The 27,879-nt window shown below is 38.2% G+C and overlaps 1 protein-coding gene across 1 annotated transcript in view; it reads left to right on the forward strand.

The window, feature by feature from the left end:
* The window catches only part of ROCK1 (Rho-associated, coiled-coil containing protein kinase 1), a 158,036-nt gene that overhangs the window by 105,267 nt on the left and 24,890 nt on the right, over window positions 1-27,879 (forward strand). The window contains exons 17-22 of the mRNA XM_011957774.1: window positions 8,274-8,380; window positions 9,886-10,036; window positions 14,115-14,275; window positions 16,970-17,154; window positions 18,659-18,728; window positions 22,119-22,213. Of these exons, the coding sequence (XP_011813164.1) occupies window positions 8,274-8,380; window positions 9,886-10,036; window positions 14,115-14,275; window positions 16,970-17,154; window positions 18,659-18,728; window positions 22,119-22,213 (769 nt within the window). The remainder of the gene's footprint in view (window positions 1-8,273; window positions 8,381-9,885; window positions 10,037-14,114; window positions 14,276-16,969; window positions 17,155-18,658; window positions 18,729-22,118; window positions 22,214-27,879) is intronic.

Consider the following 27,879-nt stretch of genomic DNA (forward strand, 5'->3'; position numbering starts at 1 on the left):
GCTCACTGCAAGCTCCACCTCCCAGGTTTATGCCATTCTCCTGCCTCAGCCTCCCAAGTAGCTGGGACTACAGGCACCCGCCACCTCGCCCGGCTAGTTTTTTGTATTTTTTAGTAGAAACGGGGTTTCACCGTGTTAGCCAAGATGGTCTCGATCTCCTGACCTCGTGATCCGCCTGTCTCAGCCTCCCAAAGTGCTGAGATTACAGGCTTGAGCCACCGCGCCCAGCCTATCTTCTGGTAATTCTATGTGTAACTTTGGAGGAATTTCCAAAGTGTTTTCCACAATGGCTGCACCATTTTACATTCCTGTCAGCAATGTGCAGGATTCCAGTTTCTCCATATCCCTGCCCACACTTGGTATTTTCCTTTTTTCAGTTACAGGTACTCTAGTGGGTATATGGTGGTTGTCCCATTGTTGTTTGTTTTGATTTTCATTGTCCCTAGTGACTAATGATGTTGAGCATCTGATATCCAGTTGTCCCAGCAACATTTGTTGAACAGACTATTTCCTTTGTAAATGATCTTGGCATCTTTGTTGAAAATGGATTGGCAGCCAGGTGCAGTAGCTCACACCTGTAATCCCAGCACTCTGGGAGGCTGCGTTGGGTGGATCACTTAAGCTCAGGAGTTTGAGTCCAGTCTGGGCACCATGGCAAAACCCTGTCTCTACTAAAAATACAAAAATTAGCCGGGCATGATGGCACGCACCTGTAGTCCCAGCTACTCAGGGGACTGAGGCCGGAGGGTCACTTGAGCCTGGGAGGCAGCGGTTGCAGTGAGCCAAGATTGCTCCACTACACTCCAGCATGGGCGAACAGCGTGAGACCCTGTCTCCAAAAAAAAAGAAAATCAATTGAATATAGATATAATGCATCTATGATACTCTGGATTCTCAACCTTATTCCATTGGTCTGTGTGTTTGTCCTTATGCCAGCATGTGCCACACTGTTCTGTTTTGTTCACTGTAGCTTTGTAGCAAGTTTTGAAATCAGGAAGTTTGAGCCCTCCAAGTTTGTCTTTGTTCTTCAGTATGTTTTACGTATTCAGGGTTCTTTGCAATTCTATATGAATTTGAGGATTGGCTTTTCCATTTCTGCAAAAAAGATCTTTAGAATTTTGATAGCGATTTATTTGAATCTGTAGATTACTTTATGTAGTATTGCCATCTTAACAATATTAAATCTTCCAGCCAGGCGCGGTGGCTCACGTCTATAATGTCAGCATTTTGGGAAGCCAAGGTGGGCAGATCACTTGAGCACAGGAGTTTGAGACCACCCTGAGCAACGTGGCGAAGCCTCTGTCTACAAAAAATTAAAAATTATCCAGGTGTGGTGGTGCACGCCTGTCGTCCCAGTGCTCCAGCCTGGCTGACAGAGGTAGACTTTGTCTCACAAAAACATCAAAACGAATATTGTCTTCCAATCCATGAACAAGGATATATTTTCATTTATTTAGATGTTTTAAAATGTGTTTCAGCAGTGTTTTTGTTTGTTTGTTTGTTTGTTTTTAGTTTTCTATATGCAGATTTCTTCCTGGGTATTTTATTCTTTTGTATGCTCTTGTAAATGGAATTTTCTCAATTTTCTTTTTGGATTGTTCATTGAGTATGACGTTAGCTGTGGGTATTTCATGAATACCTTGCTTTACGTATTTTTAATGCAGTGTTTTTTGGTGTGTAAGATTTTGACTCCTGTATCTTCTGGGTGGATTTAAAATTTGTACTATAAATTATATTAAATGTATCTGACTCTGAGGCTTTTTCTTATTGTGCATTTTCTTCTTCTTATATCTTGTCCATTAATTTATTTTTAATTTTGTCTATTCTTGGTGGGACCCAATGCCTTTTTGTAGATTATGCCTTTTTGTAAATTTCATATTTTGTTTTGGCATTTTAACATATTTAAATTAGTTTTTTGCTAAAACAGTGATATTTCAGCAAATGGTATTTGCCATGATGAATGAACTTTTTAATGTATTATAGAATTTGGTTTGCTAGCATCTTGAGGATTTTTGCATGTGTGTTCATTGTGAATATTGGCCTATAGCTTTTTTGTTTGTCTTTTAAAATGTGTCTTCATTTGGTTTTGGTATCAAGGTAATACTGGCCTTGTAGAATGAGTTTGGAAACATTCTCTCCTCTGTTCTTTGGAATAGTTTGAGTAGGATTGTTATTTGTTCATCTTTAAATGTTTGGTAAGGGCTGGATGCGGTGGCTCACGATTGTAATCCCAGCACTTTGAGAGGCCAAGGCGGATGGATCACTTGAGGTCAGGAGTTCCAGACCAACCTGGCCTGGCCAACATGGAGAAACCCCATCTGTACTAAAAATACAAAATTAGCCAGGCATGGTGGTGCATGCCTGTAATCCCAGCTACTCAGGAGGCTGAGGCAGGAGAATCGCTTGAACCTGGGAAGTGGAGGTGGTAGTGAGCCGAGATTGTACCACTGCACTCCATCCAGCCTGGGCGACAGAGCAAAATTCTGTCTCAAAACAAACAAACAAAAAACAATGTTTGGTAAAATTTAGCAGTGAAGTTGTTCAGTCCTGGGGTTTTATTTGCTGCAAGTTTTTATTACAGCTTAGATCTCATTACTTGTTATTTGTCTGTTTAGGTTTTGGATTTCTTCATGGTTCAGTCTTGGTAGGTTGCATGTGTTTGATCTTTATTATTTGTTTTCTTCTACTAAATTTGGGTTTGATTTGCTCTGGCTTTTCTTGTTCTTTAAGATGTATCATTAAGTTGTTTATTGAAAGTTTTTCTACCTTTTTGATGTAGATGCTCAGAGCTATACGCTTTCCTGTTAGTACTGCTTTCACTGTATCCCATAGGCTTTTGTATGTTTTGTTTTCATTATCATTTGTTTCAGGAAGTATTTTAATTTTCTTCTTAATTTCTTCATCAATCCACTGGTCATTCAGGAGCATATTCTTTAATTTCCAGGTATTTGTATTGTTTCAAAAATTCCAGTTGTTGGCAGGGCATGGTGGCTCACTCCTGTCATACCAGCACTTTGGGAGGCCAAGGCAGGTGGATCACTTGAGGTCAGGAGTTCGAGACCAGCCTGGCCAACATGGTGAAACCCTGTCTCTACTAAAAATACAAAAATTAGCTGGAAGTGGTGGCAGGCACCTGTAGTCCCAGATACTTGGGAGGCTGAGGCAGGAGATTCACTTGAACCCGGGAGGCGGAGGTTGCAGTGTGCCGACATCATGCCATTTGCACTCCAGCCTGGGGTACAAGAGCAAGACTTCGTCTCACAAACACACACACACACACACACAAAAGAAAATCCACTTGTTATTGATTTCTAGTTTTGTTTCATTGTGGTCAGAGAAGATAAATATATAATGTAATTTTACTTTTTTTGAATTTTTCAAGACCTGCTTTGTGGCGTAACATATGGTCTGTCCTTGAGAATGATCCTCATGCTAAGGAGAGTGTATATTCTGTGGCTGTTGGATGAGATGTTCTGTAAATATTTATGAGGTCCCATTTGGTCTATAGTGCAGATTAAATCTGAAGTTTTCTTTGTTGATTTTCGGTCTAGATGATCTGTCCAGTGCTGAAAGTGAGGAGTCAAAGTCTCCAGGATTGTCTATCCCTGTCTTTAGCTCTAACAATGTCTGCTTTATATATCTGGTTGCTCCAGTGTTGGGTGCATCTGTATTTACAATTGTTATATTCTCTTGCTGAATTGACCCCTTTATCATTACGTTATGACCTTTTCTGTGCCTTTTTATAGATTTTGTCTTGAAATCTGTTTTGTCTGATACAAGTATAACTATTACTGCCCTTTTTTCGTTTTCTTTTTTTTAATTGGCATGGAATATCTGTTTTCATCCCCTATGTTCTCTGTGTATGTCTATGTGTACCTTTGTATGTGAAGTGTGTTTCTTGTAGTCTACAGATCACTGGGTTCTGTTTTTTTGTTTGTTTGTTTGTTTTTTGGTCCATTCAGCACTCCGTGTCTTTGGATTGGGCAGTTTAGTTCATTGGCATTCATTGTTATTTTTAATAATTAGGGACATACTCCTGCCATTTTGTTATTTTATTTTGTTTTATTTTATTTTTGTGATTGTTTTGTGGTCTTCTCTTCCTTCTTTCCTTCCTTCCTGCTTCCTTTTAATGAAGATGATTTTCTCTGGTGATAGGTTTTAATTTCTTGCTTTTTATTTTTTGGGTATCTGTCTGTTGTATGTCTTTCGATTTGAGGTTACCATGAGGCTTGCAAATAATATCCTCTAACCCATTATTTTAAACTGATGATGACTTAACAGTGATTGCATTAACAAACTAACAAACAAGCAAAGAAAAAACTAATACAAACTCTACACTTTAACTTAGTCCCCTGCATTTTAACTTTTCGTTGCTTCTATTTATAATCTTACTGCGTCTTGGAAAGTATTGTAGTTGTTATTTTTGATCAGTTCTTTTAGTCTCTCTACCCAAGATATGAATAATTTATACACTGCAATTACAGTGTTACAATACTGTTTTTCAGTGTACTTATCATTACCCTATGGCCACCACCCCTGAAACTGTGCTGAGTCAGACCTAAGGCTTCAGCCTTAGAACCTTCTTGTGCTTGAATATTGATATCTTTTTCTAGGTTTGGGAAGTTCTGTATTATTACCCTTTGAGTAAACTTTCTACCCCTATCTCTCCTTCTGCCTGCTCTTTAAGGCTAATAACTCTTAGATACTCTTTTTTGAGGCTATTTTCTATATCTTATATGCATGTTCCATTCTTTTTAATTCTCTTTTGTCTCCTCCAACTGTATTTTCAAATAACCTGTCTTCAAGCTTACTAATACTGTCTTTTGCTTGAACATTTCTGCTGGTAAGAGACCCTGATGCATTCTTCAGTATGTCCGTTGCATTTTTCAACTCCAGAATTTCTGCCCAATTCTTTGTACTTATTTCAGTCTTTTTGTTAAATTTATCTGATGGGATTCTAAATTCCTTCTTTGTTTTATCTTGAATTTCTTTGATTTTCTTCAAAACAGCTATTTTAAATTTTCTGTCTGAAAGGTCTTATATCTTTGTCTCTCCAGGATTGGTCTGTGGGGCATTGGTCTTTGGTGAGGTTATGTTTTCCTGAATGGTCGTGATGCTTGTGGATGTTTGTCAGTGTCTGGGCATTGAAGAGTTAGGTATTTATTGCAGTCATTGCATTCTGGGCTTGTTTGTACCTGTCCTTATTGGGAAGACTTTCCAGGTATTCGAAGGGACTTGGGTGTTGTGATCCAAGTTTTTGGTCACTGTAGTCATATCTGTATTAGGAGGCACCCCAAACCCAGTAATACTGTGGCTCTTGCAGACTCTTAGAGGTACCATGTTGGTGGTCTTGAGTAAGGTCTGGAAGGATTATCTGTATTATAATGCAGAGACTCTTGTTCTCTTCCCTTTCTCCCAAACAAATGTAGTCTCTCTGGGCTGAGCTGCCAGGGAGAGGTGGGGGAGGGATTACACAATCACCCTTGTAGCCACCACCCCTGGCACTGTGCTGGGTCAGACCTGAAGCCAGCACAGCACTGGGTCTCACCCAAGGCCTGTGGTAACTACTGCTTGGCTACTACCTAGGTTCACTCAAGGCCCTAGGGCTCTATAATCAGCAGTTAGTGAAGCCAGCCAGGCTTGTATCCCTCCCTTCAGGGTGGCGAGCTCCCCCTTGTCCCAAGTGGATCCATAGATGCCATCTGGGAGCCAGGGCCTACAGTTGGAAACCTTAGGAATCTACCTGGTGCTCTGTTCTACTGCAGCTTAGTTGGTACCTAAGCCATAAGTCAAAGCCCTTCCCATTCTTTGGGAAGAGTCCCTCCCTGTGGCCACCACTGCTCCAGGCCTGCAGCAGATGCCCCCTGGTGACTGCCGATGTTCATTCAGGGCCTCAGGGCTCTTCAGTCAGCTTGTGGTAAATGCTGCCAGGCTTGGGACTCTCCCTTCAGGGCAGTGGGCTCCCCTCTGACCCAGAGCAGGTCCAGAAATGCCGTCTAAGAACCAGAACCTGGAATTGGGGACCCCAAGAGCCTGCTTGCTGCTGTACCCCACTGTGGCCAAGCTGATACATATCACTAAGCTGATTTTTGGTTCTTATGAAGGTGCTTTTCTGTGCAAATGGTTGTTCAATTTGGTGTTCCTGCAGGGAGGACAATCGGTGGAGGCTTCTATTTGGCCACCTTTCTCTGCCTCCCCGTATTTTATTTTTAATTGACATATAATAATTGTACGTACTTACGGGATGTTCTGGTACGTGTATACAATGTGTACTGATCAAATTACGGTAATTAGTATATCTATCTCCTCAAACATTTGTCATTTCTCTGTGGTGAGAACATTCAAAATCGTCTCTTGTAGCTACTTTGAAATACGCAGTATGTTATTGTTAACTATAGTCAGCCTGCTGCATGGTGGGACCATTTTCACTCTTCAGTGCTGCTTTTGGATAAGCAGAAGGTCTTAATTTCTTGTATTTGATGTAGTTCAGTGTATCTAGTTTTTTCTTTATTGTTAGTGCGGTTTTTAGTGTGGCCTATCGAAAAAGTCTTTGACTAGATTATGAAGTATTATCTCCTATTAGCTTTTAGAAATGTTATTGTTTTAATCAACTTAGATTATGATACCTGGTATTTGGGCCCTTATTCCTCCCACTGTGTTTTTATATTTTCTGTATATAAAGCTTCTTTGTTTTCATGTATTGCACAGGCAAGTTCTATTTATTTCTGACATTCCTTTTCAGACAAAGGAGGAAAATAAACTATACTTAATCTGTCTCTTTCATGTGGTTGTTAGGAATCTTGCATGGATTCAACCCATATAGTTTTATTATCTTGTCTCCTTAGTAAACTGCTTCTACGTGAAAAATTCAAAGATTAATTTGAATTACTGTCTTTGTACAAATTTTTAAAAATGATTTTTAAAACAGATTTTCTCCTAGAACTCCTGGGCTCAAGTGATCCTCCCACCTCAGTCTCCCAAGTAACTGGGACTACAGGCTTGTGTCACCACACCCAGCTGATTTTTGTATTTGAGGCAGGGTTTCACCATGTTGCCTAAGCTGATCTCAAACTCCTGAGCTCAGGCAGTCTGCCTGCCTCAGCCTCCCAAAGTGCTGGGATTACAGGCGTGAACCACTACACCTGGCCCATTTTAAAGATAATTATATCATTTATTTTTTAAATTATAATTTCTAAATAGCACTTCAACATTTAAACATCTTGGCACATTTGCTTTATCTGTGTCCATACAAACACACACGTACTCTGTATTTTTTGGTCAATGATTTGAAAGAAAGCAGCAGGTGTTTCTTTCTCCTACATGAACATACTCCAACATGAAAACATCTTGAGTGTGTAAATAAAATTATTTATTTCATTGTTCTCTAGATCTAGAACTAATCTAGCAGATATGCATTATCAGGTGCCAAAGACTTAATATTTATTTGTTTATTAAAGAACTACTTTAGAAACCCTGAAATATGGGAGGTGACTAGAGTATATTTGAGAGTGGGGCAAGTACAGTAAGTCAAACTGTACTTTGAGTAGTACACAATTTTTACTGGCCCTTCAGGTTCTTCATCTGTTTTCTTTGTCAAATCCTAGGCCACTTTGAATCACAAAATATGAAAATACAATTTTTATTTTAAGCTAGACAATGTAAGTATATTAAGTTAGATTCTACATGTATTAAATTTGTGTGTTTATTAAATACTTATGCCTTAAATACCTGTAAGGTTAAAGCATGTTTTAATGAGTAGACAATTACTAAATATATGAGTTACTACCATTGCAAAGTATGAACATCAGGTAAGTTAAAACTAAGCTTTGTTAGAGTACTTGAATTCCTTAAAAACAGTTTTCTATGAAAATAGAGTTTGGCTCCATTAAGTTTAAAAGTAATTTTATTAAACACTACAGTGTCTGGCACATATGTACTATTTAATACTTGCCTTAATTGACTAAAGGCTCTCACCTTTAGTGTCGTTAGAAGGAGCACTCAATAAGGACTTGGATCTGATTTCTAGCTGAAGCTGAGGCTTCATCTCTTTGGCTACTTGTAAATAAGGAATGTGCACTAGATTATATCCAATTAACGTTAATATTTTTATTCTGTATCTTGTGTTTATTGTGAAAACAGTTAATAAATTTTATCGGATCAGGAAACTTAATACATTTAAAAAAACAACATATTTTTTAAAAACTAAATTGTCACACTGAACAAAAAGACTTCTTTCAATGACTATAGACTTGAACTTTTTTCTCACTTGATAGCTCGAATTACATCTTTACAAGAGGAGGTGAAGCATCTCAAATATAATCTCGAAAAAGTGGAAGGAGAAAGAAAAGAGGCTCAAGACATGCTTAATCACTCAGAAAAGGTAATTGATTTAACATATACCAATTATTATAAAATAGTAATTACTGATTATCATAGACTACTAGGTGGTTTTATAAAATAGCATTTATTCTTAATGTTTATATAGTTACATTTCTAAAAGTGTTTATGTTTGATTGGTTGGTATGTGGGGATGTATGTATGTCTTATTTAGGGTTTTGTTATGTTATTTTTGTTTGTTTTTACCCTAGAGAGCATTAGATGTTTCATGTTAACAGATCATCACAGATTACTTTGGTTTGGAAATACCTTTTTATGAAGTATATTTCCCTATTTTCTTTGTACATGAGTAAGATGAATGTGCTGTGAGGGCCTATGAAGAAGGAAAACAACAGATCAGTACATGGTAGACGATGGGTACCTGTTCTGTTTTGTTACGGTTAGCAAAATAGAAAAGAGCATAAAGTGATTGGCCTTTGCATTTAGAATTTTCTTAACAATAAAAATGTCATTGGTTATTCTCTGTTATATACCTTGCTAAGAGTTAGATAGATGATGTAGAGATACAGCTGTCACTTTTTCAAAGCCTCTCTGTAATGTTGGAGGTTCATTAGAACCTCAGGCAAATTATCAGAAAAGCCACGACTTACTTATCTTGTCCTTTGGACATGTTTTGTCACAATTAGAATAGTTTTTGATGGCCAAGCTGGTGTAAATATGGACTTAGGATAAAAGAAGGAAGAGTAGAAAAGGGTACCCAAACAGAAAAGGAATATATTTTGACTCATTTTTCCTTTCTGTGTCAATGACTTGCCACAGGATGCTTTGTGGTTTGTTTTGTTTTGTTTTGTTTTGTTCTTGTGAAAGCAAAGTAAATGAGGATATAGATGCAAATGTAGATAAAGATCAGTTAGTATATTTTTTTTAAGTGGTACCAGGCCAGGCAAGGTGGCTCATGCTTGTAGACCCAACACTTTGGGAGGCTGACACAGGAGGATTGCTTGAGCCCAGGAGTTTGAGAATAGCCTGGGCAATGGAGCAAGACCCCATCTCTATAAAAAAAAAAGCTTAAAAATTAGCCAGGTGTGGTGGCACAAGCCTGTAATACTAGCCACTCTGGAGGCTAAGGCTGGAGGATAGCTTGAGCCCAGGAGTTTAAGGCTGCAGTGAGCTAAGAAGGTGCCACCGCACTCCAGCCTGGGTGACAGAGTGAGACCTCGTATCTTTAAAAAAAAAAAAAAGAAAGAAAGAAAAAAGAAAAAAGATGGTATCAAAAATTTTTTAATAAACGGAAAATTTGACTTACTCATTTCTGATCTTAGCAATGAACTGTACTGAACATAACCACCAGCACAGCTTTGTTCTGCCCTCCACCATGGTTAATGATTCAAATGGGAAGGGAGGGTTATCTTTTGCTTTTAATTATATGTGTTTATTGTGATTTTTAAAATAAGGCATCTTATCTCTTCCAGAATATTAAATGTAAGATTTACTAACATGCATGCCTTCTGCACAGTTTATTACATGACTCCTACTCCCATTTTACAGGAAAAGAATAATTTAGAGATAGATTTAAACTACAAACTTAAATCATTACAACAACGGTTAGAACAAGAGGTAAATGAACACAAAGTAACCAAAGCTCGTTTAACTGACAAACATCAATCTATTGAAGAGGCAAAGTCTGTGGCGATGTGTGGTAAGTGTCAGTTTTATTATTTTTACAAAATTGGCTTCAAATAGTGACTACAGAAAATTTGGTGTTGATCAAAATTTTATACTGTATAACTCGTAGAAATTATAATATAAATTACAGGCCTGGCACAGTGGTTCACACCTGTAATCCCACCACTTTAGGAGGCTGAAGCCAGTGGATCACTTGAGGCCAGGAGTTTGAGACCAGCCTGGCCATCATGGTGAAACTCCGTCTCTACTAAAAATAAAAAAAATTAGCCAGGTGTGGTGTCGCACGCCTGTAATCCCAGCTACTGGGGAGGCTGAGGCAGGAGAATCGCTTGAACCGAGGAAGCAGAGGTTGCAGTGAGCCGAGATGGCGTCACTGTTCTCCAGCCTGGGCAACAGAGTGAGACTATGTCTCAAAGAAAGAAATTATAAGTTATAATCAAGAAGAGGGTGCCTTCCTTTTGATACTTTCCTTTTTTTTTTTTTTTTGAGACAAAGTTTTGCTCTTGTCTCCCATGCTAGAGTGCAGTGGTGCAGTCTTGGCTCAGTGCAATCTCCACCTCCAGATTCAAGCAATTCTCCTAATTCTCCTGCCTCAGCCTCCTGTGTAGCTAGGATTACAGGCACCAGACACCATGCCCAGCTAATTTTTGTATTTTTAGTAGAGACGGGTTTCACCATGTTGGCCAGGCTGGTCTCAAACTCCTGACCTCAGGTGATCCACATGCTTCGGCCTCCTAAAGTGCTGGGATTATAGCCATGAGGCACCATGCCTGGCAATGCTTTCCATATTTTAAGATCCCAATTTCACCTCCTTGTTCCCTCAGTTTACTACTCTGTTTCCTATAAAAGTTAGTGGAATCTGTCTTTTCTCTGTTTTTTTAGTAGCCCTTTCCTTGATTTTCTTTATGATCCATTCTGGACCTCATTGTCTGTTAATTCATATTCAATCTTGCTTTGTACCCTCAATTTTCTCATTTCTTTGTAATTCCACTGTGTTATGCCTCCAAACACAACCCTAGTTCAGACCAGCCAGCCACTTTCTTCAAGCAGTTGAGTGTTAGTCCAATGCATTATCTGCAACCTGAGTTGTCAATTTTTTTAATTTTTAAAAATTATTTATTTTTGGTGGAGAAAGAGTCTCACTATGTTGTCCAGGCTGGTCTTGAGCTCCTGGGCTTAAGGGATCCTTCTCCCTTGGCCTCCCAGAGTGCTGGGATTACAGGCATGAGCTACCATGCTTTCTTTAAACATATCACTCATAAATTTCTTCTCCCAGACTTTTATTTATCATCTCAAGTTTCCTGTGCTGTTTCTTTATCACTCCAATTTTAGGTGAACTCTATTCTTATTTCACAAATAAATAATGAAAGCATAGGTGTGAACTCAAAATCTAGTTTTCTTGTCAATCTATCCTACTTCTTTACCTGTCTTCATTATCTTCACTATTATCTTAAAGGAGGGTAATCTCCTCTTATCTCATCTTAACTTCTTATCTCTTTTTCTTTTCTGTATCCTCGACCTTTTTACTTCCATTATCTTCTTTCTTACTGTAAACATGAACAAGTTTCCCATCTTAAATAGACAAATCCATGCATCAATCTGTGATCCTTACTAATTACTACTGTTTTATTTCAGATAAAATAATAAAATAGTCAAATTCAATGGTGTCAGATTCTTTATGGAAAAAAAATTTTTAATATCTAAACTTCTAACAAATCTTTCTTCACCTTCTACTTATTCTTAACCTACTACAGTCTGGATGTGTTAGCATCTTAAATTATTTTTCCTGAAAAGAAAGCTCATAATCTTATCCATCAAATCTGCTCTTATTCTTTATTCTCACTAACCTAGTTAATGGCCATAGGGTCTTTATGAGATGAGCCAAGGCTTTGGAATCAGACAGATCAGTGGTGCTCTGTAACTATTTTAAGTTAGATGAAAAATGCATGTAAAGTGCCTGTGCATAGAAAGTTTTCAGTAGTTATTATCTTGGTTACTGAACATCACATCCTCATTTTGCCAAGAGTTGTTCTATTCATCAGTCATTCTCACTTAGGTTAGAACAATTTTCTTTTTTGGTCAAATCATATTTTGTTATCCTTAAATCCTTTAGTGGCTTTTCATTGTTTGCAGGGTACCTTTCAAACTCCTTGGATATACTGAATCTTTAAGTTGACACCTGTCTGTCTTTGCAGTCTTCTTGCTTTACACTTTGTTGTGTGTACCCTGTGCTTCAGCCATATTGAGCTACTTTTATTTCTTTCACTTAATTACTGACTGCCTACTACAGACAAGGCACAGCTGGGAATATTGCAGAGAATAAAACTGATAGGAAGCCCAGAGATTACATTCAGATGGTGAAGATAGACCAAAAAAGAAAAAAAAGAATACATAAATGAAAATATATACAGCTTGTAATTATTAATGGGAAGGAAATACACATTAATATCATTGTTTTGACTTGGCACTGCCCTAGATGGGGGTTCTGAGGAAAGGCCCTCTGAGCTCATAATATTTGAGGTAAGAACTGAAAGTCAGAATGAACCACCTGTTAAAGGAGCTGGAGAAAATACATTCCAGGCAGAAGTGATAGTAAGTTCAGTATTCTTATTCTAAGATTTGTATGAAGGCACTAGTGCATTTTAAGCTTCTGGGATGTGTAATTTATATTTTTAAAAGATCATTTCTGCTGCTCTGTGGGGAATGCTTTCAAGAGTGAGAACAGTGATAAAAAGGGAGATCAGTTAGAAGGCTATAGGCTGTAAACACTGGTAGTAGTAGAGAGAGAAAGAAGTCGAGGTATAGAGGACAAGAGTTGGTGATGAATTGGATAGAAAGAGGCCAGGTGTGGGGACTCACACCTGTAATCCTAGCACTTTGGGAGGCCGAGGCAGGCAGATCATTTGAGGTCAGGAGTTCGAGACCAGCCTGGGCAACATAGTGAAACCCCGCCTCTACTAAAAAATACAAAAATTAGCTGCGTGTAGTGATGCGCACCTGTAATCTCAGCTACTCAGGAGGCTGAGGCAGGAGAATTGCTAGAACCCAGGTGTCGGAAGTTGCAGTGAGCTGAGATTGCACCAGTGTACTTTGTCCTGGGCAACACAGCGAGACATTGTCGTAAAAAAAAAACAAAAACAAAAGACTGAGACTAACTGGGGTTGGAGTGGTTTGGGGATGGGCCAGAAGTAAAGGCATCTATTGTGGATATGTTAACTTTAATAAGATTATTCGATATCTAGGTGGAGATGTTAGTCAATTGGTATCTAAGTCTGGCGCTCAGAAGAGAGAGATCAAGAGTCAGAAGAACATAGTGGATGAATTTGTGTTTGATTAAACAGAAGGGTCTTAAGAGGTGACAATTTACTGGTGCAGCTAAGTTCTAAGTTTGGGGGGAAAGATAAGTAATAGTTTATTTATATTTATTTAATAGTTTATATTTTGTCACTTAGAGGGTGGTCTTCGAGAGTGGGAACGCAGACTTCAAATAAACTAGAATCCTGATGGGGCAACTTACTAGTTGCATGAACATGGAAAAGTTAACCTCTCAGAAGCTCAGTTATGTTTCAAAAAAGGAGCCTCAGTGTAGACTAATATATTCCAGTAATAATTAAAAGAGGTATTATACTACTGTGGAATCTTATTCATCTGAATTGTATAAACTGGAGTTCCTACCATAGCCTTAAGCCTTCTGAACCTTTTCTGGAACAGTGCAGGGTATAAATTAATAACCACAGCCTTATTTTTCTGCTTTTACTTGATGTACCTTCATTGTTCTTTGTTGATTCACTTTCTTTCTAGCTATACTCTTCACCTTCTAGTCTGAAACTGGTACTGATTAATCTCTTATCATTGGGCAAGAGCTGGGTTTAGAAGATTTTATTGCTATATTATATTTTATAACTCCTTTTCTTTAGAGATTTCTACTATAGAAACAGTTTACATAACATGAGAATTTCTATAATTAATAGCTCTATTCAAGTCCCAGGATAAAAACAATAGAGATGTTTGAAACCAAATTACAGCCCATATAAAGTGAAATGTATTAAAGTACTCTTTCTTTAAATGTATGTACCTTTTTGCTTTCCCAGAGATGGAAAAAAAGCTGAAAGAAGAAAGAGAAGCTCGAGAGAAGGCTGAAAATCGGGTTGTTCAGATTGAGAAACAGTGTTCCATGCTAGACGTTGATCTGAAGCAATCTCAGCAGAAACTAGAACATTTGACTGGAAATAAAGAAAGGATGGAGGATGAAGTAAGAAAAATAGTACTGACTTTGTTCATCTATTAAAAGAGAAACGATTATATAAGTTATGACTGAAGAGTTATCTATAATTTAAACACCGTGAAGGAGATTTGAATGAAATTATTGACATGGGTCTATGTTCACTGCTATATGGTTACCCCAGCACCTAGAATTTTCCTTTTCAAATAGTTATTGAACATTCACTCTGTGTAATCTATGCCATTTTTCACTGTGACAGTACAACTGTATTGAAATGTCATAGTTCCTTTCCTGAAAAAACTGACCATCTGCTTTAAAGAAAAAAAAAAGTCTTTATTATAATGCATCTTATATCCCCAAAGAAAGCATTGCTCTTAGATTTCAGTAAAAGTGTTTAACTGTAGTCTTTCCTGGCTTAGATTGATAGCATGGGGTATACATTTTATAAAGCAGTTAATAAAAAGATAAAATGACAACATGTCCTGGTGGTTACTATATGTACTTTAGAAATTATTTCTAAGACCGAAAGTAGGAAAGCCTTCTCAAGAAGATGTAACATGTTACCTAGATTTTAAAGGTTGAGTAAGACTTCAAAAGGTAATAGTTTTAGAGTCAGAGTTTTATTTGCTAGAGGGAATATTATCAGTAAAGATATGGCTAATAAAGTGAGTACCGGGTGGATAAGAAGATGGGTAAGTAAAGCATAAAAAGGAACTTGATAGAACTTTTAACTTTTTGAAGAAAAGAAGACATGTTTGAGTGGTCATGGGAGAAATTTGGAGGCCAAAGTATCGATACTCTTTAAAACTTGCATGGGTGGCCAGACACATTGGCTTACACCTGTAATCCCAGCACTTTGGGAGGCTAAGGTGAGCAGATCGGCAGATTGCTTGAGCCCAGGAGTTTGAAACCAGCCTAGGCAACATGGTGAAACCCCATCTCAAATACCAAAATCAGCTATGTGTGGTGGCGTATGCCTATAGTTCCGGCTACTCAGGAGGCTGAGGTGGGAGGATTGCTTGCACCTCAGGAGATCGAGGCTGCAGTGAGCCGAGAGTGAGACCCTATCTCTAAAAAATAAAACTTGCATGGGAGCTATAGGTGAAAGCACTTCTAGAAAAATCAGTCTGGTAGTGGTATATAGAATGGACTAGAAAGAAGAGAAACTAGAGATACCTATTAAAGTTAACATGCAGGAGGAATGTACAAAATTTGAAAGATAATATTCAGTCATTTAAAAAACATAATTTTTGACTACCTACTATTTGGCTCTGTGCTAGGAGTTGGGGGTTACTGAAGTGAATAAGATATAGGTATGGTCCTGACTTTGTTGGAAGTTACAGCCAGGAGGGAAAAACAGGTATTAAAATAGTAACTACTGGCCAGGCGCGGTGGCCCACTCCTGTAATCCCAGCACTTTGGAAGGCCGAGGTGGGTGGATCACGAGGTCAGGAGATCGAGACCATCCTGGATAACATGGTGAAACCCCATCTCTACTAAAAATACAAAAAATTAGCCGGGCGTGGTGGCAGGCACCTGTAGTCCCAGCTACTCGGGCGGCTGAGGCAGGAGAATGGCGTGAACCCGGGAGGCGGAGCTTGCAATGAGCCAAGATCACACCACTGCACTCCAGCCTGGGCTACATACAGAGTGAGACTCAGTCTCAAAAAAAAAAAAAAAAATAGTAACTACAAGCATTGCAAATAATTAAAAAGAAAATACCGAATGCTATAGGGGTGTGTTACTAATCATATTTGGGAGTTACAGAAGGCCTTGCTCAGAGTATAACATTTGAGAGCTGAAGAATGAATGAATGAAGGAGGATAAAACAAGGAGTAGTGTGTACAAGAACTGTGAGGTGAGGGAGAATTTGTTGCATTTGAGGATCTGAAGAATATGATTGGATTGTAGAGAATGGCCAATGATAGGAATAGAGTTAGAACAGATCATGAAGGCCATTGTAAACCACTGTAGGAATTTTGAGTTCGTTGGTCCGAACACCTAATAAACACTTCAAAAATATTTGTTGACTTGAATGAAACATACGTTCAGTTTGTTTTGTTAAGCTTTGAAGGGTTGTAGAGTAGAGCATATAAACAGGTAAATTTAAGTATTCCATTCAAATGTTCCCCCAGAAATGGCTTTTTTTTTTTTTTTTTTTTTAGACAGAGTCTCACTGTCACTCAGGCTGGAGTGCAATGGCATGATCTTGGCTCACTGCAGCCTCTGCCTCCCAGGCTCAGGTGATCCTCTCATGTAGCTGGGACTACAGGAGTGTACCACCATGCCTGGCCAATTTTGTATTTTTTTGTAGAGCGAGGGTTTCACCATGTTGACCAGGCTGGTCTCAAACTCTGGATTCAAGCACTCCACCTGCCTCAGCCTCCCAAAGTGCTGGGATGACAGACGGGAACCACTGTGCCTGGCCCAGAAATGAGTTTTATAATCACCTTGTACTCCAACATTTTCATGATGATTGGGTCTGAAAGGAACCAGAATTTTTTTCCCTCCACAACATCTCATGTCTGAAATTTGGGAATTAATTTGACTTAATAGTAAATCTACAATAATAAACACGTGGAATAATGAAGACTCTTTAAAATACTAATATTTTCTACTAGTACCGTGAATTATAATGTACCTGATTTGGTTAGTATTCTTTCAAATAATGTCTAATAAATTATTTAAGAGATTTAACATCCCAATTATTTTTCTCATTCATAGGTTAAGAATCTAACCCTGCAACTGGAGCAGGAATCAAATAAGCGGCTGTTGTTACAAAATGAATTGAAGACTCAAGCATTTGAGGCAGACAATTTAAAAGGTTTAGAAAAGCAGATGAAACAGGAAATAAATACTTTATTGGAAGCAAAGAGATTATTAGAATTTGAGTTAGCTCAGCTTACGAAGTAAGTCTTTAAAATAACATTGTGATTTCTTTCTTTTTTGTGCCCATCATTGACTTGTGTGTTTGATATTTTACGTATGTACAGATTATGTACTTAGAGTTTGTGAAAGACAGCGAAAAAGTATTTAGAAGTAAAAGAATTTACTTGCAAAGGTTTTCAAGGGAGTTCAGGCTTTGGAAAGACCACAGTTTTCTCATCTGATTTTCTTGTCCACAAAAGTCATCACATTTCTTCAGGTTAGAATTACAAAAATCACAGTGCCTTGTAGGAGATGTTCAGAGGCTAGAATTAGACATGACACACTGTGCGTTTTGTTTTGTGTCTTTGGTTCATCTCAAAATGCAAAAATGTCTTTTTTTTTTCTGTTACTCTTGGGATGTGATATGCCTGCTTACTTGAAATGGAGAACAAGCAAGATGTCAGGATTGCTTTCACAATTTGCCTAAGAATATGTTTCACAAGTTTAATATCAAAAGTGGATATATCTTATGCCAAATCCTGTGTTTTTATTTCCTCTGAATTTATTTTATTATATCATCACTTGCTAGCTTCATTTACAGAGGTGATTCTTGGATTAAATTGTCAGTTTTCATAAAATTGGATTTATATTGGTGAAATTCTTTTCCTCTTTTAGGGCCACCATTTTCACAAAAATGTGTTTTATATTTTTTTCCTCCACAAATACTCTCACTCAGCATTCAATGGAGATTGGTGTGGACTTTTGTCAACCACGTGTCTTTTTAGATACTGAGAATACAAAGCTATTATTACTGTCTAATATGAAAGTCTAGCAACTAGATTTTCAAGCCTAGCTGCTAGACTTTCGTAGTAGACAGTAAATAATTATTGAAAATCTATGTCTTCGGGTTACGTTGTGTTTCCATCTTTTGGACTCTGCTCCTTTGTGAGTTGTGTTTATGTATATATTATATACATGCAGTTGTCTGTCTGTGTTCCTCCTTCTTTGTCAGTTTGTTGTTCTTGCTTTCCCTTCTTACCTGATGATTCATTTCCACAGCCCCTTTTCTTGTGCTTAATTGGCCATAATGTCTAGTATGTAGTACTGAATTACTACTTATTAAACATAGTACTATGATACAAAGCACTGAACTATTACTAAATTTTTCATCCCCCCCTTTTTTTTACTTACTGTACAAGACATTTTCTTCCCTATTACTGCTTTTCTCTGTAAACATTTAGCAAAAATAGGGTATCAATTTTATGTTTTCATTTTGGATAGATCCACAATTAATATTCTCCAAAAAGTGATCATCAGTAGAAAAGGGTTCTCACTACATTTGTATAGCATCATTTTATAAGGAGCAAGATAGAACCAGTGTGGCCTGACCAAGTTAATTAGTAAAATAATAATGAAGTATGTTTTTTAAAAATAAAGATTGTTTTAGTAAACCTTTTTTATATTAGCAACTTTAACAAACTAAGAATAAATAAAGTCTAGTATAAGTAGGAGCGTTTGTTCACTTGTTTTTCTTTTCATCTGAAGACAGTATAGAGGGAATGAAGGACAGATGCGGGAGCTACAAGATCAGCTTGAAGCTGAACAATATTTCTCGGTAAGTGAGAATCATTTTTAACATACGCACTGTTTCAAAACCTGACTTACAACAAGGTATTAGATTCTTTTATGTGAACTTTTTCTTTTTAAAATTCTTTTTCAAATGACTCTTCATCTTCTAATAAACATTGTGATTTTCTTCTTTTTGTTTATCCATTTGTTTCTTGGCATATTAGGCTATCATTGGTATATGTTTTTAAATCGTAAAATCTTTTCAGGCCAGGCGCTGTGGCTCACATCTGTCATCCCAGCACGTTGGGAGGCCGAGGCGGGTGGATCACTTGAGATCAGGAGTTCAAGACCAGCCTGGCCAACATGGTGAAACCCTGTCTCTACTAAAAATACAAAAATTAGCTGGTTGTGGTGGCAGGCACCTGTAGTCCCAGCTACTCGGGAGGCTGAGGCAGAAGAATCACTTGAGCCCGATAGTTGGACATTATAGTGAGCCGAGGTCATCTGTGCTCCAGCCTGGGCGACAGCAAGACTCTGTCTCATAAACAAAATGAAAAACTTTTAAATACTGTTGAAAACGCTTGCCCTGGGTGTTTGCTAAATGTAATTATTCAAAGTATCTACTGCTAACTTCTGCAAAGTGATCTGTAGCATCCCATACACTTTCTTGCCATATGCTTCCACAGAGCAATCATCCAGTGCCTCCAGATGTTTGGATGGATGTCAAATGACTTGCGATGGTTCCTGTGGATTCTTCATTTTGCTTCTAGAAAATAGTACAAAACCTGGCCGGGCGCGGTGGCTCAAGCCTGTAATCCCAGCACTTTGGGAGGCCGAGGCGGGCGGATCACGAGGTCAGGAGATCGAGACCATCCTGGCTAACACGGTGAAACCCCGTCTCTACTAAAAACTACAAAAAACTAGCTGGGCGAGGTGGCGGCGCCTGTAGTCCCAGCTACCCGGGAGGCTGAGGCAGGAGAATGGTGTGAACCCGGGAGGCGGAGCTTGCAGTGAGCTGAGATCCAGCCACAGCACTCCAGCCTGGGTGACAGAGCAAGACTCCGTCTCAAAAAAAAAAAAAAAAAGAAAAGAAAATAGTACAAAACCTGACCCTGTCTCAGTTCTGATTTATTGCATTGCTTGTGGGCATTGGATTAAACAGCATTCAATTCAATAAGCTGTTATGAACCAAATTTTAAGATTTGTTTTTATTCTGGGTTTTCAAATCAGATTATTTTTCTTTTTATCCTTTCATTGATTTACTTACTTGAATTTCAGTATTTGAAGTCAGAGAGATAAGAATCTAAGTCCCAAAGGCCAAATAGATTACTTAATTTTAGAAATTCTAAACACTTAACCTAGAGTAAGCCCTTATTCTTCTTTCGTTTGCATTCCCATAGACATTTATGTATTTTTTTGCCTAGAAAAGTGCTGTTTCTTAATGTAATAAGTAAGTGTTAAAGTAGTTCTCCACAGCTGTTTGCTGGCCCTTGCTATTTTTTTCCCTTCTCTTTTTCTTTTAAAGTGAAGAGGGTAGTTAAAAAGAAATAGATATCAGAACTGGAAGTTCACTCTGTAACTTCAGCAACTAACACAAAATGAGTCTCATGTGTTAAATATTTTTCACTGGAGTTGGCAAAAGCTCAATGAATTTTGTAAGAACCATTGTTCTGAAATAAGCATATGTTATAGATATGTTAGCAGAATACTTGATAAATCTTATTTGTGGACATTTCTTTTTCTTTTTTTTTTGAGATGGAGTCTTGCCCTCTCGCCCAGGCTAGAGTGCAGTGGCACAATCACAACTCACTACAAGCTCTGCCTCCTGGTTTCACACCATTCTCCTACCTCAGCCTCCCAAGTAGCTGGGACTACAGGTGCCCGCCACCACACCTGGTTAATTTTTGTATTTTTAGTAGACACGAGGTTTCACCGTGTTAGCCAGGATGGTCTCGATCTCCTGACCCTGTGATCCGCCCACCTAGGCCTCCCAAAGTGCTGGGATTACAGGCATGAGCCACTGCGCCCAGCCCTTTTGTGGATATTTTTTACCTGTCTCTCTACTGCCCAGTACATCCCACCCACCAAAACAGAAGTGATTTTTTTTTTTTTTTTTTTTTTTTTTTTTGGAGACGGAGTCTAGCTCTGTCGCCCAGGCTGGAGTGCAGTGGCGCGATTTCGGCTCACTGCAAGCTCCGCCTCCCGGGTTTTACGCCATTCTCCTGCCTCAGGCTCCCGAGTAGCTGGGACTACAGGCGCCCGCCATCTCGCCCGGCTAGTTTTTTGTATTTTTAGTAGAGACGGGGTTTCACCGTGTAGCTCAGGATGGTCTCGATCTCCTGACCTCGTGATCCGCCCATCTCGGCCTCCCAAAGTGCTGGGATTACAGGCTTGAGCCACCGCGCCCAGCCAACAGAAGTGATTTTTTTCTAACATTAGTCAAGAATTGATCTAACATTTAAATTAGTAGTGTGTGTTTAATTTCTTTATAATGTCTTCCCAAATCTGTAATCTACTTTATTAAGCTATAATTTCTTTTCTTTTCTTTTTTTTTTTTTGAGATGGAGTCTCACTCTGTCACCCAGGCTGGAGAGCAGTGGCACAATCTTGGCTCACTGCAACCTCCCGCTCCCGGGTTCAAGTCTCCCAAAGAGCTGTGATTACAGGAGCGTGCCACCACGCCCAGCTAATTTTTTGTATTTTTAGTAGAAACAGGGTTTCACTGTGTTAGCCAGGATGGTCTCAATCTCCTGACCTCGTGATCTGCCCGCCTCGGCCTCCCAAAGTGCTGGGATTACAGGCGTGAGCCACCACACCCAGCCATTAAGCTATAATTTCTATGTAATATACCCATTTTAAGTGTACTGGTTAGTAAGTTTTGACAAATATATACAACTGTGTGACCACAACCACAATCAATACGTGGAATATTTTTTTTCACCGCAAAAAGTTCCCTTGTGGCCCTTCACTCTACATTTTTCCCAACCACCTCTATACACAGACAATGACTGTTTTCTGTCATAATTGATTATTTTTACCTGTTCTAGAATTTCATATACATGGAGTCACACAGTATATGCTTTTTGACATGTGGTTTCTTTCACTCAGCATGTTTTTTAGATTTCTTAGTTTTACATGTTGTATGTATCAGTAGTTCATTCCTTTTTATTGCTAAGTAATATGAATTAACCATTTTTTTTTTTAAGCCACATATTGATGGATATCTGGTTCATTTCCACTTTGGAGTTGTTATAAATAAAACCATAAGGAAAATTCATGTATAAGACTAGGTGTTGATATATATTTGTATTTGTCATGGGTAAATACTTGAGAGGAATTGTTGGATCATATGTTAATTTTTTTAATTTATAAGAAACTGCCAAATTGTTTTTAGCCCACCATAAACACTTACTTCTTCTTGTCACTTGTTTTGCAGACACTTTATAAAACCCAGGTAAAGGAACTTAAAGAAGAAATTGAAGAAAAAAACAGAGAGAATTTAAAGAAAATACAGGAACTACAAAATGAAAAGTATGTCCATTTTGCTTTAGAACAAGAATTAGTACTGCAACAGGCATTCTTAAGTTTTAAAATAGTGAATAGATGTGCCATTATTCTGGTGGGAATGGTATAGAACACAATTTATTGGGCTAATTCAGAACAAATCAGATTAGGCTACATTTGCCTTTATGGTGAAAAAACAATGCTATAAATCAACACTGTAGCAATTGCAGAGATTCATTAAACTGACAAAAAGTTGTCTGACAGTTGTTTTCAGGGGTATCTCAATTTTTATTTTTTTAATTTATTTTTATTTGAGACGGAGTCTTGCTCTGTCACCCAGGCTGGACTGCAGTGGCGTGATCTCGGCTCACTGCAGCTTCTGCCTCCTGGGTTCAAGCGATTCTCCTGCCTCAGCCTCCTGAGTACTGAGATTATAGGCGTGTGCCACCACGCTCAGCTAATTTTTGTATTTTTAGTAGAGACAGGGTTTCACCATGTTGGTCAGGTTGGCCTCAAACTCGTGACCTCGTGTTCCGCCCACCTCGGCCTCCCAAAGTGCTGGGATTACAGGCATGAGCCACCATGCCTGGGCTAGTATCTCAATTTTAAAAGATCTATTTATATATAAATCATGCTGTTTTTGCAAATCAGTATTTTAAGTTAGATAAAGGTATTTAAGGTCTTCTTAGGATTACTATGCAGGTTATGGCCGGGCATGGTGGCTCATGCCTGTAATACCAGCATTTTGGGAGGCTGAGGTGAGAGGATCGCTTGAGCCCAGGAGTTGCCCAAGACCAGCCTGGGCAACATAATGAGATCCCATCTCTAAAAATAATAATAATAAACTATTATTATGCAGGTTAATTTTCATTACATGTATATGTTTAGGGTCTTAAAAGGAGAAAACCTTACAAAGCTATTTCAAGTGTAACAGCTTCATTTTAGAATTCAGCTGACAGGTCCAACAAGATAGTAACTCATGCGGAGTATCTCATAGCTAGGTAATGTCAGAACATACACTAGAACTAGTTTTCCAACACTGTTATATTCTCTTTACATTTAATCACCTTTGAAAGACTGTTTGTTGTTGAAACAAACAATTACAGAAAACAGCAAAACTAATAGTTTTTATGAATTATGACAAATGTCATCATAACATCATCATCCATGAAAGAGAACCTTGCTTTCCACTTCAGAAGTCCACTATATCCCACCTCCTAATTATGCCTTCTTTCCTCTCCACCTCAAGAGTAATCACCATCCTGATATGGATTTGTTGAAGAAACTGGAATTTTTTGTCCTGTAGAGGTTCCCTCAGTTGCAATTTTATTGATTCAATTTCTGTAGTTGGTTGAACATTCCCCATTTCCCTTATGTTTCCTGGAAGTCAGTAGTTATATCTAGAGCTCCTCTGCCCAATATGATGGCCAGTAGCCACATATAGTTACTTAAATTTAAATTCAGTTATGTAAAATTAAAACTTAGTTCCTCAGATGTACTAGTCGTATTTCAGGTGCTCAGTAGTCACATGCGGTTAGTGTCTACCATATTATAATAGATAGTACAGATACAGAACATTTATGACATCCTAGAAAGTTTCATTGGACATTTCTGATTTGGAAGCTTAATCAGATTCAAATCTGATTTTTAGGAGGAAGAAGACTAATTCATATATAACCTTGTACTTTCTGGTTTCCCTGTTTCTGTTGTTAACCACTGTGGTACTCAACGTTAGATCTTAATACATTAGGTGTTGCAAACTGGAGATACTCACTTTTATCATTCTTCATTTTTTTTTTTTGTTGGAATACATAACTTTTATTTTTACTAGTTTTATAAATAAACTTAAACTTTTCGTTGTTTACCTTTGTTGACTTGATTATAAATTAAGTATAATTGCATCTTTTTGCAATTAAGTTGCCTTAATTGAGTTGATTAAGTTAATTAAAATATTTAAGGTCCAGAATTGACAATAGTTTGTTGCCGAGCTGTATATTATCATAAATTTTAGCATCACAGCAGGTATCAACATACTAATTTGGTGGCCAAGTATCATAGTTCGATAACTTAATTAACTGAAAGCTAAGGTAGACACAAAGCTGCATTTCCTGGTTATTCTCTGATACAGTCATACTGTAGAGTCTGGTCTGTTACCTACTCTACCATTTGTATGGTATTGCAATATGCAATCCCAGATGTCTGCATTCACTGTGAAGGGCATAGTATAGGCAGAAACCAATCTGTGATCTGAGGAACAGAATGAGAAAGTAATTAAAAGTGCCAAATATTCACTGCATACTATATTGTTTCAGAGTTGATATATTTTCCTTTTTTCATCTGTTCATCTATTTAAGACAAATATATGGATCCCCACTATTGTGCTATAAGTACTGTGCTTTGTGCAGCTATCCAATTATTAGTAAGTTACGATTCTTCAAGTGCTTCGGAATCGAGTTAGGAGAGATATAATCAAGGTACAGTGGCTGTGCCAAAGGATATCTCACCTTACCATGTGGAATTCAGAGAACATTTCCCAACAGAGATCACAACTGAGGGAAAGTAGAATTAGCCAGGGAATGGGATGTGGGGAATAAGGGACAGTATAGGCAGAAGCCAATCTGTGATTTGAGGAACAGTAAATGGTTAGTTCATGACAGATAAGGCTGGAGAGATAAAACTGAGTCAGATTACAAAGGACTTTGTGTATCATGCTGAAGAGTTTAAAATATTGAAATGTGGTGACTTTTGTTTGTTCCATTGTTGTCTATTTATTCCCAGCACTTCAATCAGGGACTTTTAGAGTAAGTATTCAATAAATACCGAATGAATAAATGAAAATTCTAAGCTAGTGACTGACAAGTATTTTAGAAAACTCACTCTAAGGAGTGGAGAAGGAATTGAAGTAAGAGAAAGCTGCATAGATACAGGGAGCCCAGTTATATAACCACTGGAAAAACTTAGATATAAAGTTATAGTGGAAGTTGGCAGTAAGAGGCAAGTGCATAAAACGAAGTAGGAAGTAAAAGAAGTAGGATTTGTAGATTTGGAGGCATAGGGGCAAAGGTTAGGAAAATTTTCAGGCTGACTCTCAAGTTTCTGACCAGGGCTGTTGAGTTGATGGTAGTGCTGGTCCCTGAGCTAAGGGATGCCAAAATTGTGAGACGAGGGGAGAGAAGATTATTTCAATTTCAGTCCTGTTGAGTTTGAGGTGCCTATGGGATATCCAGATTTGGGTTTATTTATTTATTTAGAATGCAGATAAAAGATAAGAACTTGAAGCTGATTTGATAGTCTGCATACAGAAACCACTAATACAGAGATCTGTTAAGGTGATTATGTATCTCAGAGTTTATAAACTCATGAGCCTGTGATGCCATTGGTATAATTAGGCTGTAATTAGTGGGGTCTAAGTGTAGATATATTCATTGCGTAAGTTGTAAGGATTATAACAAACTGAAGATCTCACCTCCTCAGTTCCGGCCATTTGTTACCACATGATAACACTGGCCCAGTATGTCAAGATCTTCTGGTTTTTCAAGAGAAACCAAGAATCTGAATTTTTATGTAAAAGGTTGACCCAAAACTATTTTAGGTGTGTGTTCGTGTGTGTGTGTGTGGAGGGAAGTGGGGGGCACTGTTGTGGACTCATTTGGTCCTCCCAGGTAGCAAGTTGTAACCCATAGTGTAGGATCAGAAGACACAGGGCTGAGGAAAGACTACTAGCTCCTAGACTTTTAAGGAATGGGCAGAGGAAGGGAAACTGAGAAGCTACCAACAGTATAAGAGAAGATCAGAGCAGGGTGTCACAAAAGCTGGAGTAAGAGAATATTTCAAAAAAGAGAAAGTGATTAAAAGTACCACATATTGGCTGGGCGCGGTGGCTCACATCTGTAATCCCAGCACTTTGGAAGGCTGAGGCAGGCAGATCACGATGTCAGGAGATTGAGACCATCCTGGTTAACATGGTGAAACCCCGTCTCTACTAAAAATACAAAAAAATTAGCCGGGCATGGTGGCAGGTGCCTGTAGTCCCAGCTACTCAGGAGGCTGAGACAGGAGAATGGCGTGAACCCGGGAGGTGGAGTTTGCGGGGAGCCTAGACGGCGCCGCTGCACTCCAGCCTGGGCAACAGGGTGAGACTCTGTCTCAAAAATATAAATAAATAAAAATTAAACTTTAAAAAGTGTCACATATCCAGAAAGGTCAAGAAAAACAGTCATAAATTGTCCACTGTACTTATATTGAAGGTTATTCATTATCTTGGTGAGAACAGCTTCTAAATAGAGATGAGAATAGATATTAAAGTAGATTGAGACTGAATGGAAAGGGTAGAACAAGAGGCAGAGTATACCTAACAGCCTGATTAGCCTTCTTTCTGTTCAACACACCAATTAGTCACTCTCCTACCTCCAGGTATGTACATTGCTCTTCTCTCTTCCTGGAACAGTTTCCTCCAAGTATCTACATGGCTTGCTCCTTGGCCCTCTCCAGGTCCACATCATTTGAGAAGGCCTTCCCTGAATATGCTTTTTAAATTGCATACATCCCCACCCCACTACCTTGGTACCCAGTTCATACATCCTTCCCTATTTTATTTTTCTCTGTAGAACTTATTCCCTCCTAATATATAATTTTCTTACTTGGTGTATTTATTGTTTTTGTTTTTCCACTAGAAACAAAGCTCTATGGCAGAAGGAATTTTCAGATGTTTCGTTCTTAGGTCCAATTCATTGCTATATGTCTAGCACCTACAATTGTAACGGCAGCATTGTGATGCTCAGCAAATATTTGTTAAATTAAAAAATTCAGGAGACTTGGCTGTTATGGCAAGAAGTAGCAGTAGCTAGAGGAGAATGTGAAGGAGAGCGCTTCCTAACAGTAGCGTAAACTTGAGCATATTTAAATGGACCATGGGAAGGAAATCAGAGTAGGAGCAGCCCCACATCTCTTCATTCAAGTAAAATTTTTGAGCACACTCTGTGGGCCAGAGAATTTTCTAGGCATTTGAAATACACTTGTGAACAAGAACAGAGCCACTCTTTATAATCTTATAATCCAGAAGAATATGGAATGATTGATGATTGAATTATTTTAAGAGATAGGAGAATAAGGGTGAGAGATTGACTTTAAATATTAGTAAAGACAGTCTTTCATTATGGAGAGTTGTAAAGGAAGTCTGGATGAATATGTAGATGCAGGTAATTTTACCCTGAACCATCTAATTCTTTCTTGCTTTTTCTCTTGCACAGTAGCATAACCAGGGATAGAAATATATTCTGGGTTAAATAGGTTTTCTGGTGTTTTAAAGTATAACCCAGATACTTTTATCTGAACTTAACACAAAGCAGAAACTTCAGATAAGAACGTGTTGTGAACCTGAAGCCCTGTATTATAATAGCTGGCAGAACCACTCCCAGTATTCTTAGATTTGGCATTGGCAGCATTTCTTTTCCTAAACTGCTAACTCTACTACTTTCCTAAGAAAAGTGTTTCACATCTCGTCTCTACTCAGATCGCCACCTTTTCCTTATTCTTGTACTTAGCTAATAGCCTTGCTTCCTAAAAATCAGAAGAGAACATCTATTCTCTTTCACCACCATAGCTACTAACTTGTCTACATCAGAGTAGAGTATCACAAAAGCTGGGGGAGGAGAGTATTTCAAGAAAAAGAAAGTGATTAAAAGTGCCAAATA

This window comes from Colobus angolensis, unplaced genomic scaffold (assembly GCF_000951035.1).
Source record: "Colobus angolensis palliatus isolate OR3802 unplaced genomic scaffold, Cang.pa_1.0 Scaffold45, whole genome shotgun sequence".
Classification (NCBI taxonomy): domain Eukaryota; kingdom Metazoa; phylum Chordata; class Mammalia; order Primates; family Cercopithecidae; genus Colobus; species Colobus angolensis.